Below are 14,713 nucleotides of genomic sequence, written 5' to 3'. Positions count from 1 at the left end.
CACAGGACATAGATAAGTACCCTGTACTCTCACCACTGATAATAGTAATACAGAGACATGTACTTGATATATTTCTCTCTCTCTCTTTATGCAATAAATAAATATATTTTTAAATATATCCGTACACATACATACACACACACATATATACATATTTGTGTATATATAATTTTTTTCAGTATTACGTATATATAACTAGTAACATTTACACTTCTTGACATGTTAGATATTAGGCTTTGGAGCCTGTGTTTTTGCTTATGCTCTTCATCTTCTTCTCCTTCTTCTTTCCTCCTCCTCCTCCATTGTTTTGACTGACAGGTCGGCGCCGGCTGGAGGCGGAGCTACACCACCTCTGTCCTCAGACTCCCCACGTGTCCTCTCCCCGGCATGGCGAGCTTCGTTAGCGCGAGCAAGCCCAACTTCCGGGTGACCAGCACGCGAGACCCCGCCCCGCTCATCAGCTACCACACGGACGGCTGGACGGTGGACTACGGCGACAACCCCCTCGCCGCGGCGGCGGCGGCCAGCCACAACCACGAGATGCGCGCCAGCGTCATCATGAAAACCTCGGACGTGACTCCCTCCTGACCTCCGACCCCCGGACGAGGAAGCGTCGGCGCTGCTTCCAGGGCATAGGAACCACGGAGACACTTTGATCTCTCCGACCTCAACTCGGGCGAGCTTCAGAAAAACCTTTTGATATTTTTTGCAGCGTCCGTCCGGTGGCGACGGATCCTCTCGGCTTTCTGCCTCGACGTTTTTTGTTTGGAGGGGTAGAATCAAAATGGTTGTTTTTTTTCGGACTTGTGGTCGCATCCCGTTTGTCCGCCGTCCGTGTCGGACTAGATCTGCCCTTTTTTTAATTGTAGAAACCATAAGGGGGGTTATGTGTCCTCTGCTGCTTCGTGCTGAAACACATTATGTCCAATTTAAATAGAAAATGTGCCACTTCTATGTAATGAAATGAAAGAAAAGCGGCTTTTAGTTATTCTTTGAGTAAGTATTGCCTTTGAAACTAAAAAAATCCCAACACAGCGGCTGGATGTGAGGATGTAGGCGTGTACAGTCTCCAATCAAACTAATGTTTTGACACAGGAAGTTGTTTTTTAATTATTTTTTTTAACAAATGTCACCTCCTATAAGTATTGGATCACATCGCCTGCCGTCTGTAGGCGCGACACGCGGCACTAATAAAGAACACAAAGCAGCGAGACATCGAGGTAAAAAAAGACTTGACAATCATCCTGGAGCCCTGATTGGCCCCGTACAGTGGAGAGCGTGTGTGTGTTTGTGCGCATGTGTGTGTGTTTCTGTCTGGAGAACCTCAGGACAATGTAACCCGCCAACAGACAGACGGACGGAGAGGACGACGGGGCGGACGGACTGAACACCGCGTGCTCTCCTCCCTCCTTCGGCCTCCTGCCGGTAATAATGTACATAGCTGGTATGTATGTGTCGCTTCAGCACCTTACGGACAGCGTGTGTGTGTCTTCTTGTGGAAGATGTGTGCCTTTTTGATGCGTGCGAGTGTAGACCTGGAAGCTGGCGGGGTCTGGAGGAAGGAGGCTGAATCTCAGGGCTCCAGACGTCCAGCTTCAACTCGAGGAACAAAGGAAGCGAGTCGTGATCTGCACGTTTTTTGAAGCGAGTGTCTCGCTGCGACGGCGAGGAACGAGGGAAGTCCTATCTTCACGAGGTCCAAGTCTTTCCTCTCGTTTCTTTCATCCTCCACGAGGTCAGAGCACAGACTGCCCGATCGCCTTAATGCTGACGTCTTTTAAAGATATTTGTGTGTGTATATATAAATATATATCGAGGCCTTAAATGCAAACGCGTGCACAGAATGATGAACTGCAGCCGCAAAATGGAAAAATATTTCACGTTTTCTGTCTGTTTTTACGAGGTATTACTGGAGCAAGCGGGATGGTTTTCAACATTGCTTAGCGACATATGAATTTATCCCCCCCTATATATATATATATATATATATATATATATATATAAATGTAGTGTTAAGTTATGACTTCTGAATATCAGAAACGCTACTTGTGTTAGTTAGCATCTACAAGGCTAAAAGCTAGCAGGCTAAAAAGCACAGTCCTCGCTTTCTTTGTGGTTGCTCAAAACAGGAAGTTCCCGCAGGAAGAAGAAGAAACAAAATAGGACGAATAGGGATCCGCCACGCTTTTTCCAGCCGAACCACTAGAGAGACGTACACTGGACGCACAACACTGTTTCACAAACTCGCTGAGTCGAACTCGACAGCAGACGCTTCCCTCCGCGTGCCTTTTCTTCCTGCTTTCAGTCCTTGTGGCTCACACGCAGCACCTCGCTCATGCAGTTTAACTCTTCTGGCAGATTTGGTCGCATCCCCATCATCCCATTTTTTAAAAGTACAGAAGCAGTGACTCTCTGCCTCAAAGCCCCGACCGCTTCAACGCAAAGGAATCTCTCAAGTGCACTTACAAGTAGATTAAAAAAAAAGGGACGTTGACGTCGTTGCAGCCAAAGATTTGGATGTCGACGAGATGTAATCATGTTTTTTTTGATCGCGTGGATCCAGACGGCTTCTCCGCCGACAGCGGCTGGTGGTGGGAAGCCGAGGAGAAGGAGAAGAGAACCGACCCCTGACCCTTGACCCCTAACCCCACGGCCTGTCTGTGAATCAACATGTAAATCTGAATAAAGACAGTTTTTTTTATTTATTCTGTGGCGGTTTCTGCTGAGTTTCCTTTTACTTTTTTATGAATATGTTTTATTGTTTTTCACCGTTTTTTTCATCCCACCAGGAAAAATGATTCACCCGTCTGAGGGCGAGGACAGATTCAAACTGAAAACCTTGTGTTCTGAGGGGGAAACCCTGTGTGTGTGTGTGTGTGTGTGTGTGTGTGTGTGTGTGTGTGTGTGTGTGTGTGTGTTACAGCTTCTTTTGAAAGCGGACGTCTCCTTCGTTCCCCCCCCCACCTCCCCCCCCCCACACACACACACACACACATAGAGACACACACACACTGCTGTTTCAGTTTCAGTTGCTGTTCTCGGTTCTCGCTCCACTTCCTGTTTGCCTCAGGGCCGGCCCACCGATTGCCTTGGAGACCGACCTCTTGCCATTTAGTCATTGTGGGCTAGTGTGTGTTTGTGAGGCTAGTTTTTGTGTGTTTGTGGGGCTGGTGTGTGGGGCTAGTGTGGTTGTGTGTGGGGCTAATGTGTGTGTGTGTTTGTGGGGCTGGTGTGTGTGTGTGTGGGACCAGTGTGTGTGTCTGCTCTTATTGTCACATTGCACAACCATCAGAAACTCTCTCTTCTCTGACTCACTTCTTCTTCTCTTGTTGCCGCTTCTTTATGAACGAGTTCACTTCTCAGGACGTCGCAGTCGATCGCCTATTGTGTGTTTTTTTTGTCGCGTTGTTATGTAACTCCGCGTTGCACAATGACAATAAATCAACATTGAACCTTGAGTTGTCTCCACTAGAAGTCCAGTCCTCTCGCGTTATGTTCATGGAGGAAACAGGATCAAACTTAAAGATGTGATCCAGTCCTCATTGTAGTTTCACTAATTTCCGTATCGGATGTAAAGGATTAAGATTGAGTCAAATAAAAGAAAGGGAAGGTAAACACGCTGTGAGGACGGCTCACTGCTGCCATCTAGTGTCCACACGGAGAACTGCAGCTTCATGTCTGTCTTAACGTTGGACATGAACGGTGTAAAAAATGTTAAACCATCACAGAAACGAGATGAAGAGATCGTTAAACAGAGACGTGTGTTGTGCTCCATTCAGAGACGTTTCTTTATCAAGATGAGATCACAAAGCGGTTCTTGACAGTGGAGGTTTACTGCTTTTTCCCCACTGCTATTTTTATGAAAGATATTGATTACAGCAACATTACAGTTACAGTTATTGAATCATTCTGGAGTATCACTTATGGTTGTGACTGTGTGGCTGTGGCTTCATCTGTGTGTGTGTGTGAGTGTGTGTGTGTGTGTGTGTGTGTGTGTGTGTATAATTTCCAGCAGTCCATACTGATGCAAAAATACAATTTAAGTTTCATTTTTTACATTTCCCGCTTGGTCAAATGTCAGCTTGTCTTCTTCCAGAGCCCCGCTGTTTTTTGTTGTTGTTGTTGTTGTTGTTTACCTTAACGGGCTCATATTGCCGTCGCTCCTTTTCCCCCCCACTACACCAAACACCTGCATATTTTTCTGAAGATATGACGGTGAGTGTGTGGACCTTTTGTGTGTCTGATCAGAGCTCACGTATTAAGTGGGGCAACAGCGCCCCCTGCAGGACAAACAGTGTCAACAGTAACAGTAGAGTGCGTCATTGTTTTTCCCAGGCGTGTATTTTGTATATTCGTATCCGTGTGTGTGTGTTTAGCCCATGATTTTAGCGTCACCTCGTTGTATTGTCGCTGCCTTCCCACATTTTTGGAAGCAGAGCCATGGTAGGAGGTAGGAGACAGGAAGTAGGAGGTAGGAGGCAGGCTCTCTAGTGGGGTAATATGGTACTCTGAGGCCTCCAGTGGGAAAATATTTTACAACACACGGACCAACTAAATGGTTTCTCTCCTGTGTGGAAATGGTGAAGTTATGAATATCATTATTTAATTTAAGCTGACTTTGAATTCAATTGTCTCCAAAACTGTACAGTAAAATCTCATGGCCATACACATGTGCATGGCAGGGGTCAGTCTAAACAAGACTGTGTTGTAATTTCACTTTACAAATTCAAGAATATGTTTTTATAGCTGTTTGAATATTGGGAAATCACGTTTGAATGCCTTTTGTGCTATCTAAGCCACCGTAGACCACCATACCTTAACACCATGATTTGTGCTGGTTAGAGGGCACTTGGCCGAAAAACTATTTCACAGGAAGTATCACTATAAAAGAGTAAAGTAAAGCATCTTCATTTTGAAGAAAAATAAGAATTTAGCATGCAGAGTCTGCTGATCACGTGATCAGGTCACATGGCTGATGTTCCAGAACAAACATTCCGATCTGTTTAGTTGTGTGATGGCTTTGATGTCTTTGTTGAACGAGAGCTCATATGTACACACACAATCCATCTCTCACCACACGAACTTTGCAAGCAGTTATTCTACTCAACTTGGAGTTCCTTTTGGAAACATTTGCTAGAAAACATGACTTCCTCGACGCTTGTGCCCCTTCAAGTCAGAAAGGAAAATGTTTTCTGCAACAAGTCGACAGAGTATCTTGCATTGGAGTTCATCGGAGAAGGGTGTTTTGGCAAGGTTGTGAAGTGTGTAAACTTGCGAACCTCTGAGACGACGGCCATTAAGATCCATATGGACCTTAATGACCACATCGAAGAGGTGAACATGTTACAGAACCTTAGGACCCTTGACCCTGTTAAGAACAACCTCTTGGAGTACAAAGACAGTTTTGTAGAGCAGGACATGCCTTGTGTTGCCTTTGAAATGCTGGACACGAGCTTGTGGGATCTCGTGGTGCAGAGACGGGCACCGCTGACTCTCAACGAGATCCGTCCGATAGCGCGTCAGCTACTGGTCGCATTCGAAGCTTTGAAGGGAGTTGGCATCATCCACACCGATTTAAAACCTGACAATGTCATGTTGGTAAATCAGGAGGATGAGCCCTTCAAAGTCAAACTGATTGACTTCGGTCTGGCCAGGCCGGCCTCCGAAGTCAAGACAGGTGCCATCATGCAGCCGGTAGGCTACAGAGCTCCGGAGGTGGACTTGGGCCTACCCGTATGTGAAGCCGTCGACATGTGGGGACTTGGATGTACCTTGGCCTTTTTGTTTTTTGGCAAGGACATCTTCTGCGGACAATCGACATACGACACCATGAAGACCGTTTGCAGTCTCCTCGGTCAGCCAGGGGACCATGTGCTCGATGTAGGGACTAACACCACGGCGTTCTTCCAGAAAGAACAGCCCTCCCCCTACTATCATACACGGAGACTGAAAACACCAGCGGAGCACAGGGATGCAACCGGGGTCTTGCCGCAACCGGGCGAGTGGTGTTTTGACACAGTTGGGAGCTTGGAAGAAGCGATAAAGTCCCATTCAAGACCAAGGGACTTCATCGAACGCAAAGACAAGATGGAGTTTTCGCACCTTCTGGAGTGGCTCCTCTCTCCGGATTCGGAAATGAGGTTGACACCCGCCCAGGCCCTCCGACACGATTTCATCACGATGTGTCACCTGACGGAGCACATGGAGGACAGCGCATATGTGCAGGAGGCGTACGAGCTGATGATCGTCTCCCCGCCGTATGATGCATGGGAAGACCATGATGCTCTGAGGGATTTGCTGGTTGATCTGCAGTCCACTGCACTCTTCATCAAGCAGGAGGACACGTCAGCTGTGCTCCTCAGACATCGCACAGACCCTTTCTGGTCAGAAAGAAGGGGTTCGGTGCAGAGAGGTTAACTGGACGAGCCCCCCGACAAAATCACCCGAAAGACCACATGGACTTCAGCTCTCATGGGCATGGTGCCCATCCGCTGATGGCCGTCTCCCCCCGGAGGTTTATCCCTTTCCTCCGGGTGGTCCAGGTTATACATAACACAAGGTTGTGTAAATTAGTCTGTTCCTGAAGGAGTAAGGGATTTACTCTCAGATGACTAATTTACAAAACCTTTTTTTGTTTATATATGTGTGTTTGTTGGAGTATTCCTAACAATATTAAGTACAGGCCGTTATGCTAATTAGTCTGTCAGAGACTCAGTAAGGCATTTACTGTTTCACATGTCAGATTATCAAACATTTCCTCCTGGAAAGGCCCCAGGCTATAAATAAGAGAAAGTGGTGTGGATTAGTCTGTCTGACTAATTTACTAAACTTTTTCTTATTTATATATATTTTGTGAGTTTTTCTGGTTTTCTTACAAAATGTTAACAAGAGGTTATGTGAATGTTCACTGAAAGAGTACACGTTCTACTTTGTTAGATCTCACTCCAACAGAAACATTTGCATAACTTCACTCTTTTTTTTTGTGGGTTTGTCACCCTGGAGGATTCAGGTGATCCGTGTTCTCTGAAGGGGTGAAGGTTATAAATAAGAGAAGTTTCTGTAAATTAGTCTGTTCCTGAAGGAGTAATGCTGCGTTCACACCAAACGCGTCAAAAAAATCTCGATGCAGGTCGAGGTTTTTTGGCGTGCGTGGAGAAATAGTGTTCACACCAAAAGCAGCAAGACTAATCGCGGCGCCACAAAGGGGGCGTGGCTTATCTCCGCTGCTTTTCTCCGTGAAAAGAGCGATCTTTCCCGTGATAGTCTATACATGAAACAATCACTACATCTGCTTTAATCTTGTTGTGGAAGTAACAGACACGTGTGAACATCACCTCCATGGTGTCTGGGTTCACAATAGTCTCGGTTGTTCCACAACAGCCTGAATGAAGCCGCTGTCAGCTCCTTCCGGGTGACCGGCAGCAGTTTGATTCAGCACCGTCAGGACGGCGGTGACGAGCGGACCATCTCAACGCTGATTGGCTGACGCAACTATGACTCACGCGTTTTTGCAGCCGGAGTTTGGAAATTTCAACTCGCGCGTCGACCCGAGTTCGCTACGCGATCTGCGGGCTGTTCGTGCTGCTTCTTCGCGTCTGACGCGCTGTTCGTGCTGCTTCTACGCGTCTGACGTGCTGTTCGTGCTGCTTTTACGCGTCTGACGTGCTGTTCGTGCTGCTTTTACGCGTCTGACGCGCTGTTCGTGCTGCTTCTACGCGTCTGATGCGCTGTTCGTGCTGCTTCTACGCGTCTGACGCGCTGTTCGTGCTGCTTCTACGCGTCTGACGTGCTGTTCGTGCTGCTTCTACGCGTCTGACGTGCTGTTCGTGCTGCTTCTACGCGTCTGACGCGCCGCCCGCTGGAAAATCCGCGTCTCCGCAGCTTCGACGCGGCTGTGCATTGACTTTACATGAAATCTCGACAGGCATCGAAATCTTGACATGTTCGGTGTGAACACAGCATAAGATAGTAGGATGGTATTTACACAATTTTTCTTATATATAACTTAAATTTTGTGAGTTTTGGCTCACAAAATCTAAACGCCAGAAGGGGTTGTGTGAATTCTTAAGAGTAAGTCATTTACTTTTTCTGATTCACGCAGCTTTTCTTCCCACTGTCCAGACGTCTGCGTCGGCATTGTAAAAATGCTGACGTGGACGAACAAATATAATTAGTAAAAACAATTATATTTGATTTATGTTTTAGTGTTGTAATTTAGAATTTAGGGAAAAATCAAAAACGCCTAAAAGGTGGGTTTTTTTTAAAATGCAAAGTATCTCAATGGTTTGCTTTTTAACGTCCGCAGAGAACAGAAGTAACGCTGCATTCATTTGTAACTTTAAGTTACATCAAATAAAGTCTTAACTTTCAAATATATGCATCGCTGAGATTATCGTTCTGGGTCCTTGGGGTATTTAAACATACATTTAAACATAGGGGACAACTTTGTCAATACTATATAGAATAATAGAAAATCTGACTTGTAATGGAGTACGTTTTTTAAGTGGTTGGAACTTTTAATGAAAAGGATCAGAATTCTTTCTCCACCACTGATTTCCACAACTTACTAAAAGGCAAATTATGAATGTACTTTGCCGAGTGACGTCTGTTTAGTTCAGGGTTCAAACGTTCGTCACACTCGTCAAACCCAACGGTACGGGTCTGTTTACTCACACAATAGTGCATCTCTTGTTGAGATCAAATCCAACAACAAACATTTAAACCTGACACCCAGCCTCTGCCTCGGTGTTTCCCCGTCATGAAGGCCCTCACATGAATAACGGTGGAACAGAAAGGGAGGGGAAGTGAAGGGCGTCCAGGCGAAGCTCTCGCTCAATGTCAAGTCTCTTCTGGTCCAGCGTGGGGCTTTTTTGTACCGTTGGCATCTCAATCTCTCAGCTAATGGCACAATTTAGAGGTCCAACCTTTGACGGTGCGCTGAACGAGACGGCGTGGAGCCTCAGAAACTTTATTTCTGTCAGCAGGACGCACAGAGAGCGAGGGCAGTTCAGTCCAACTGATTTAATTGTTTCTTTGGGTATTCATCGCCATCAGATCGTATTATTGCAGGACTGTGTAGTACAGTAAGTACTCCTGCAACTTGAATATTCCCTTTACTGTCCTCACAGTTCTGCATATGAGTATATTTTTGCGATACCACACTAGAGCTCAATGTAAGCGTTGTCAATGCTCACATGATAATACCAATTTTAAGCTCTTAATCAAAGAATAATAAATGCGACCATGTTATCTGCCGTCTGCACGCAGAGACGTGTTTGTTTCAGTTTGGAAAACTGTCGCTGTACACAACTTCAGAGTTTGTTGTCGTCGTTATGGACACAAGAACACACACAAGACCCCAATGGGCTGAACAGCCCATTAACTGCCGCTCTGCACCGCTCTGGCTCGGACAGGTTTCACACCTGCTCTCATTAATGTCGCATGATGACGTCATTGCAATCAGAGGTGTGACTGAGCTCTGAAAGGAGCGCTCACAACAACACTTGATGCAACCGTTGTTGCCAAACAGACCGACGATTCAAAGCTAACAGAGGTTGTTGTTGTTTTTCACTAAGTTCATGGAAATATGAACACGTCACATGATCTTCATGACAAATCACAGAAAATGCAATGCTGAAATTCTAAAAAAGGATATCTTTCATTGGCGAATGGACTCTGCTTCATATGGAGAAAACCCACTAAACAGCTGAAATACCTGATAACACAACATATGAACAGCGAATGAATTAATGTAGTAATTCGGTGACATTAAACACACTGAATGTGCTTTCTTGCGTAGCTGTAGAGGCCTGGCTCCAGACCTCCTTTTCCCTGTTTGAGTCTTCATAAGAACACCAAATTAATTCCAATATTTCTGTTTATTGTATGCATTTGTTCAGCAAAGTCTTGAAAAAAATGTATAACTGCAAAAAAAAAACACTTATAAAAGATATTTTGATCATAACTATGAACATCCAGCATGATATGAGCCAGATTCCCCAAAAATGCCTCCTGGAGCGTCAATACGACACCTTTTTGGAAAGATTAGGACCTAAAGAATCAGAATCTGCAACAACAATCACAATAAAACAAAGTCTTGTCCTGTTAAGAAGAAGTTTCAGTCAAAAAACTGAGTCGTTCAATTTAAAAATGGAAAAATTACGTATTTTATGCCAAATGCTTGTCTGAATGGGGCATGCTGGGTATTAAAATGGGAGCGGGAGGATTTTTGCACAGTTTCCAAAAGGTTAAGTCATCCTTTATGTTTAAGCAGCATAGCAATGTGATTGGGACATATTACGTTTTATAATATTATCATTTGCTCACAGCACATTTAGGATAGGAGTTTATGGGATGTTGTAGCTGTGAGGTCAGTTTGCGTCCAGGTGTTCTTGCCCTAATTGCTCAGAGGACCTTTTAATCTGACCCGGTGCAAACCTAGCTCTGCTTTCACATATCGCTCAGACCTTTATTACGTCAAATGTTGAATCTTTTCCTATTGTGTTGAATTTCTTTAGCGTTCTTCCTGTAATCCACAACCATCTCCACCGTCTTCACAGAGTTGAGCTGTGCGGGTTCTCCCGCTTCCGGAGACGACACAAGCGCGCCGGCAAGTTTCCCTCGACCGACGCCGATTCACCGCGTGAGTTAAGGTGAGTGCACCTTTGAGGACAATGTCCAGTAATTCCACTGAAGTTAACAAAAAAGCTGGAAATAAATCTGCTGGAGTTGTTAACTATTTGAAGTTGCGTAAACAGGCAACATCTGGAAAAATGGTGCCACAGTTAAAAATTAAAAAAAAAAAGCAAATTCTTTGCCGGGCGGCATGAATGAAGCGAAAAAGCGTTTTGAATATTCACTCTTTCGCATTTTAGAGTTAAAATATTTCAACTCCGGCGAAAAATTCGCCCGACGCTGAGTTGCAAAAGCCAATCAGCGTTGAGAAGCTCCGCCCGACATCACCGCCGTCCCGGCGTATGAGAATTCAACATGGCTGCCGGTCCGCATGAAGCAGCGCTGGAAGCGGCTTCATACAGACACTCGTCCTGGAGGAATCAGAGCTGTGTAACGCAGAATCAGTTGTGAATGTTCCATGGTCGATATCAGAACTGACAACTGTTTTACAGGAACGTGACCGGGTCAGTTTAGGTTAGCTAGTGAGGCTATGTGCTGTTAGCTACAGGAATGTGACTGAGTCAGTTTAGGTTAGCTAGTGAGGCTATGTGCTGGTAGCTACAGGAATGTGACTGAGTCAGTTTAGGTTAGCTAGTGAGGCTATGTGCTGGTAGCTACAGGAACGTGACCAGATCAGTTTAGGTTAGCTAGTGAGGCTATGTGCTGGTAGCTACAGGAACGTGACCGGGTCAGTTTAGGTTAGCTAGTGAGGCTATGTGCTGGTAGCTACAGGAACGTGACCGAGTCAGTTTAGGTTAGCTAGTGAGGCTATGTGCTGGTAGCTACAGGAATGTGACCGGGTCAGTTTACGTTAGCTAGTGAGGCTATGTGCTTCTAGCAACAGAAACGTGACCGGGTCAGTTTACGTTAGCTAGTGAGGCTATGTGCTGCTAGCTACAGGAACGTGACCGGTCAGTTTAGGTTAGCTAGTGAGGCTATGTGCTTCTAGCAACAGAAACGTGACCGAGTCAGTTTAGGTTAGCTCATGAGCCTATGTGCTGGTATCTTAAGGTAACGTAGCCGCGCCACCTTTCCGCCGCAATTGGTGGCGAAAAAGTGAATTAATCACATGAAGAGTCGAGCGAATAAATCAAGCAAAATAGCGTCGCAAATATTCACAACTGTTTTGGTGTGAACGCGGTATTAGACCTTACTAAATAAGTAGGTATTTATTTAAGACATACCTTTCAGAGTCTCTCACAATATGATATTTTTTTTGTGACATTTGGAGACTTTCGGGGCCTCCATCTATATTTATTAGCAATATAGAAAATTGTGTTTTTAGTGTAGAAGGAAAAGCGCAACTGATTTCCTTTTAATCTGGTCCCGACTGTGCGTATTAGTACAACTATGTACAGTTTGAAGTAGTTCTATTGTATATCAACACATTGAAAATGTCCTTAATGTTGTTAATTTTCAGCCCAATCCTGTTCAGCATGATCCCGGCTATGACCTTGTCAACATTCATGCTATTTTACACTAGGCCAACAGTTGTTTTTTATTGAGAAAACCAAGGAAATACAAGCAATAAAATCATTGTAACAAAAAATCCTATCTTGAAATTAAATGAGATGGACGGATACAAGGAAAAGGGAGATGGAGGGTGGGGTCAAGGGTGGTGGTGGAGGTGGCCTTAGTGGTGAGGAGGTGGGGAGGGGGGGGGGGGGGCAGTAGATAAGCTGTGTGATGAAGACATTTGGGCAGAAGCTGCTAGTACTAAGCAGCTTCCCTTCTCATGTCTCTGGCAATGCAGTTGGACCGAGTTGAACTCTGCTTTCCACAACTCCCTAACTCTTCCTGTAAGAAGCCGGAGCCTCCGCCGTCTGGCACTGTGCTGATTTACTTCATGCTGTCCATCATCTCTCTTCTCACTGTGGCTCTCAACCTGCTGGTCATCATCTCCATCTCACACTTCAGGCAAATAACATTTTTAAGTATATGATAAATATGTTGCTATACACGGGTCTTAATATTTGCGGAAATCATACTTTTTGATCATTACTGCTTTTTGCGTGACTGTTAGTGATCATATTTGCTAATTAATTGTGTTAACAGTGTTTGATCTTCCCTCGATGCAGGCAGCTCCACACCCCCACCAACCTCCTGCTTCTGTCTCTGGCTGTCTCAGATGTTCTTGTCGGCATCTTGGTGCAGCCGGTAGAAATCCTCCTGAAAGAGACCTGCTGGATGCTGGGTGACCCCATGTGTTCACTGTATTATGTTCTATTTTTCGTCATACTCACTGCCTCCGTGGGAAACATGGTGCTCATTTCTGTCGACCGTTATGTGGCTATTTGTGACCCCCTGCATTACTTCACCAAAGTCACTCTTAAAGCTGTGACAGTATGTGTTTTACTCTGTTGGGGTTTTTCTTTTTCCTATGCCTTAACTTTTTCATTTGATAACCTGAAGCACCCGGGCAAATACAAATCCTGCTACGGTGAATGTGTGATCCAGGTTGAAGGACTTGTTGATCTTACCGTCTGCTTCCTTATTCCCATTTCTGTCATCATCGTTCTGAATATGAGAGTATTTCTGGTGTCTGTGTCTCAGGCTCGAAGCATGAGGTCTCACATCGCAGGTGTCTCACTCAAGCTTTCCACGACTGTGACGGCTAAGAAATCTGAGAGAAAAGCGGCCAGGGCTCTCGGCGTTCTCATACTTGTGTTTCTGATGTGTTACTCTCCATTTTACTGTTTCACTCTCACACATTTCACCAACTTCACCATTTCTTCAACCAACACCATCCTTAATTTTTTAATATATTTTAATTCCTGTTTAAACCCCATCATCTATGCCCTTTTCTACCCCTGGTTTAGAAAAGCTGTTCGATTCATTTTTACATCTCAGATGCTGCAGCCTGGCTCCCGACAGGCCAACATACGATAGAGAGACACTGTGGAACGAGTGCAAAGGCTGCCGTCCTTATGTTGTGTGTGTACATGAAATAATCCATACGTGTATATGAATCTGTAATGCAGATTATGTGAAATACTGAATGATTAATCCATACATCTATAATGTATATTATGTGAAGTACTGAATGATTAATCCATACATGTATAATGTAGATTATGTGAAATACAGAATGACCCCTATAGTACAGAACAAGATTCAGATGCTGCCCTTAAGAACAACATCTATTTTTATATTGTTTATATCTATATATATATGTATATAATTTGAATGAATCCAGTGGTGGGCCTTCAGGGCCTGCTCGGCTTTCTCTGCTAACCATAACAGAATCACAAAGTTATAGCTATTTTATCATGACTTTTTTTTCATTATTCTCATATTAACAGTAAAACAAAGTGCTTTAAGCATTTTACTCTTACAACCTTTAATATACTTCATGGTACTAGTCAAATTACATTTTTCCTATTTGTTTTGCATTGTCATGTGTTTGTTGTGTTACAAATAAGCTACAACTGGATTTTGTTGCGCATCCCTGTGTTGCATAATGACAATAAATGCTCTTTTAATCTTTTATTCCTTGTATGTGAGTGTACTTGTGTGACACCAGGCTGCAGCTGAATGTAAGAGTAATCAATGTAGACGTGATATTATAAATCAGTAAAACCTGACACAGACGCTAAGATATTTGAACTATGTTTTAAAAAGCATCTGCTTGGTAAATCCACCAGATGGCGACATTGCCTCATTAGTTGGAATGCTGCAAGCATTCCAACTATTGTTCTTCAAATCTTTATTAGTTGGAATGCTGCAAGCATTCCAACTATTGTTCTTCAAATCTTTATTAAACTTTTTATTATTATTCTATTTCTTCCATCCGTATTTTGGACCTCTTCAACTCTTTCATATTTTCAGCTACAGAAAAAAGTTCAATTATAAAAATATTCAGTTACCTAAGGACACGATGGCTAAGACCTTTCATATTTCAGACTTTTCAAATCTTTGAAATATTAAGCTTTTTATGATTTTTTTTATAATGGGACCCAATGGGGAAATTTTCAAATCATCTTCAACTTCAAACGTTTACAGTTTCTTCATACGTTGAGCTTGAGACAATATTTAAAAT

General features: G+C 44.1%; 2 protein-coding genes across 6 annotated transcripts in view; both read left to right on the top strand.

Annotated features, from left to right (window-relative positions):
* The window catches only part of irf2b (interferon regulatory factor 2b), an 18,621-nt gene extending 8,046 nt beyond the window's left edge, over positions 1-10,575 (top strand). For 2 of the 5 annotated variants that reach the window (XM_068581730.1, XM_068581710.1), the window contains exon 9: positions 319-2,705. In XM_068581730.1, coding sequence (XP_068437831.1) covers positions 319-588 — 270 coding nt within the window. In that variant the 3' untranslated portion in view covers positions 589-2,705. Of the gene's footprint in view, positions 1-318; positions 2,706-10,559 lie in introns of those variants that run through there. The other 3 variants (XR_011077777.1, XR_011077775.1, XR_011077774.1) reach the window with 3 other exon arrangements.
* A 1,846-nt stretch (positions 10,576-12,421) lies between these two features.
* Positions 12,422-14,018, top strand: LOC137788711 (trace amine-associated receptor 1-like). The gene is made up of 2 exons (XM_068581742.1): positions 12,422-12,591; positions 12,753-14,018. The coding sequence occupies exons 1-2, from the start codon at positions 12,422-12,424 to the stop codon at positions 13,561-13,563; spliced, it is 981 nt and encodes a 326-aa protein (XP_068437843.1). The 3' UTR covers positions 13,564-14,018.
* Positions 14,019-14,713: the final 695 nt, after the last annotated feature.

This window comes from Clinocottus analis, unplaced genomic scaffold (genome assembly GCF_023055335.1).
Source record: "Clinocottus analis isolate CAN_PGR_092001 unplaced genomic scaffold, fCliAna1.0.p SCAF_10, whole genome shotgun sequence".
Lineage (NCBI taxonomy): Eukaryota > Metazoa > Chordata > Actinopteri > Perciformes > Cottidae > Clinocottus > Clinocottus analis.
Note: the sequence above shows the minus strand (reverse complement) of the source record. Positions and strands in the feature narration are given on the sequence as shown.

Excerpts from the sequence above, each read along its gene's own strand:
- LOC137788711 (XM_068581742.1), top strand. The coding sequence starts at position 12,422 with ATGCAGTTGGACCGAGTTGAACTCTGCTTTCCACAACTCCCTAACTCT. Across the intron at positions 12,592-12,752 it reads ATCTCCATCTCACACTTCAG|GCAGCTCCACACCCCCACCA; the intron begins GCAAATAACATT and ends CCCTCGATGCAG.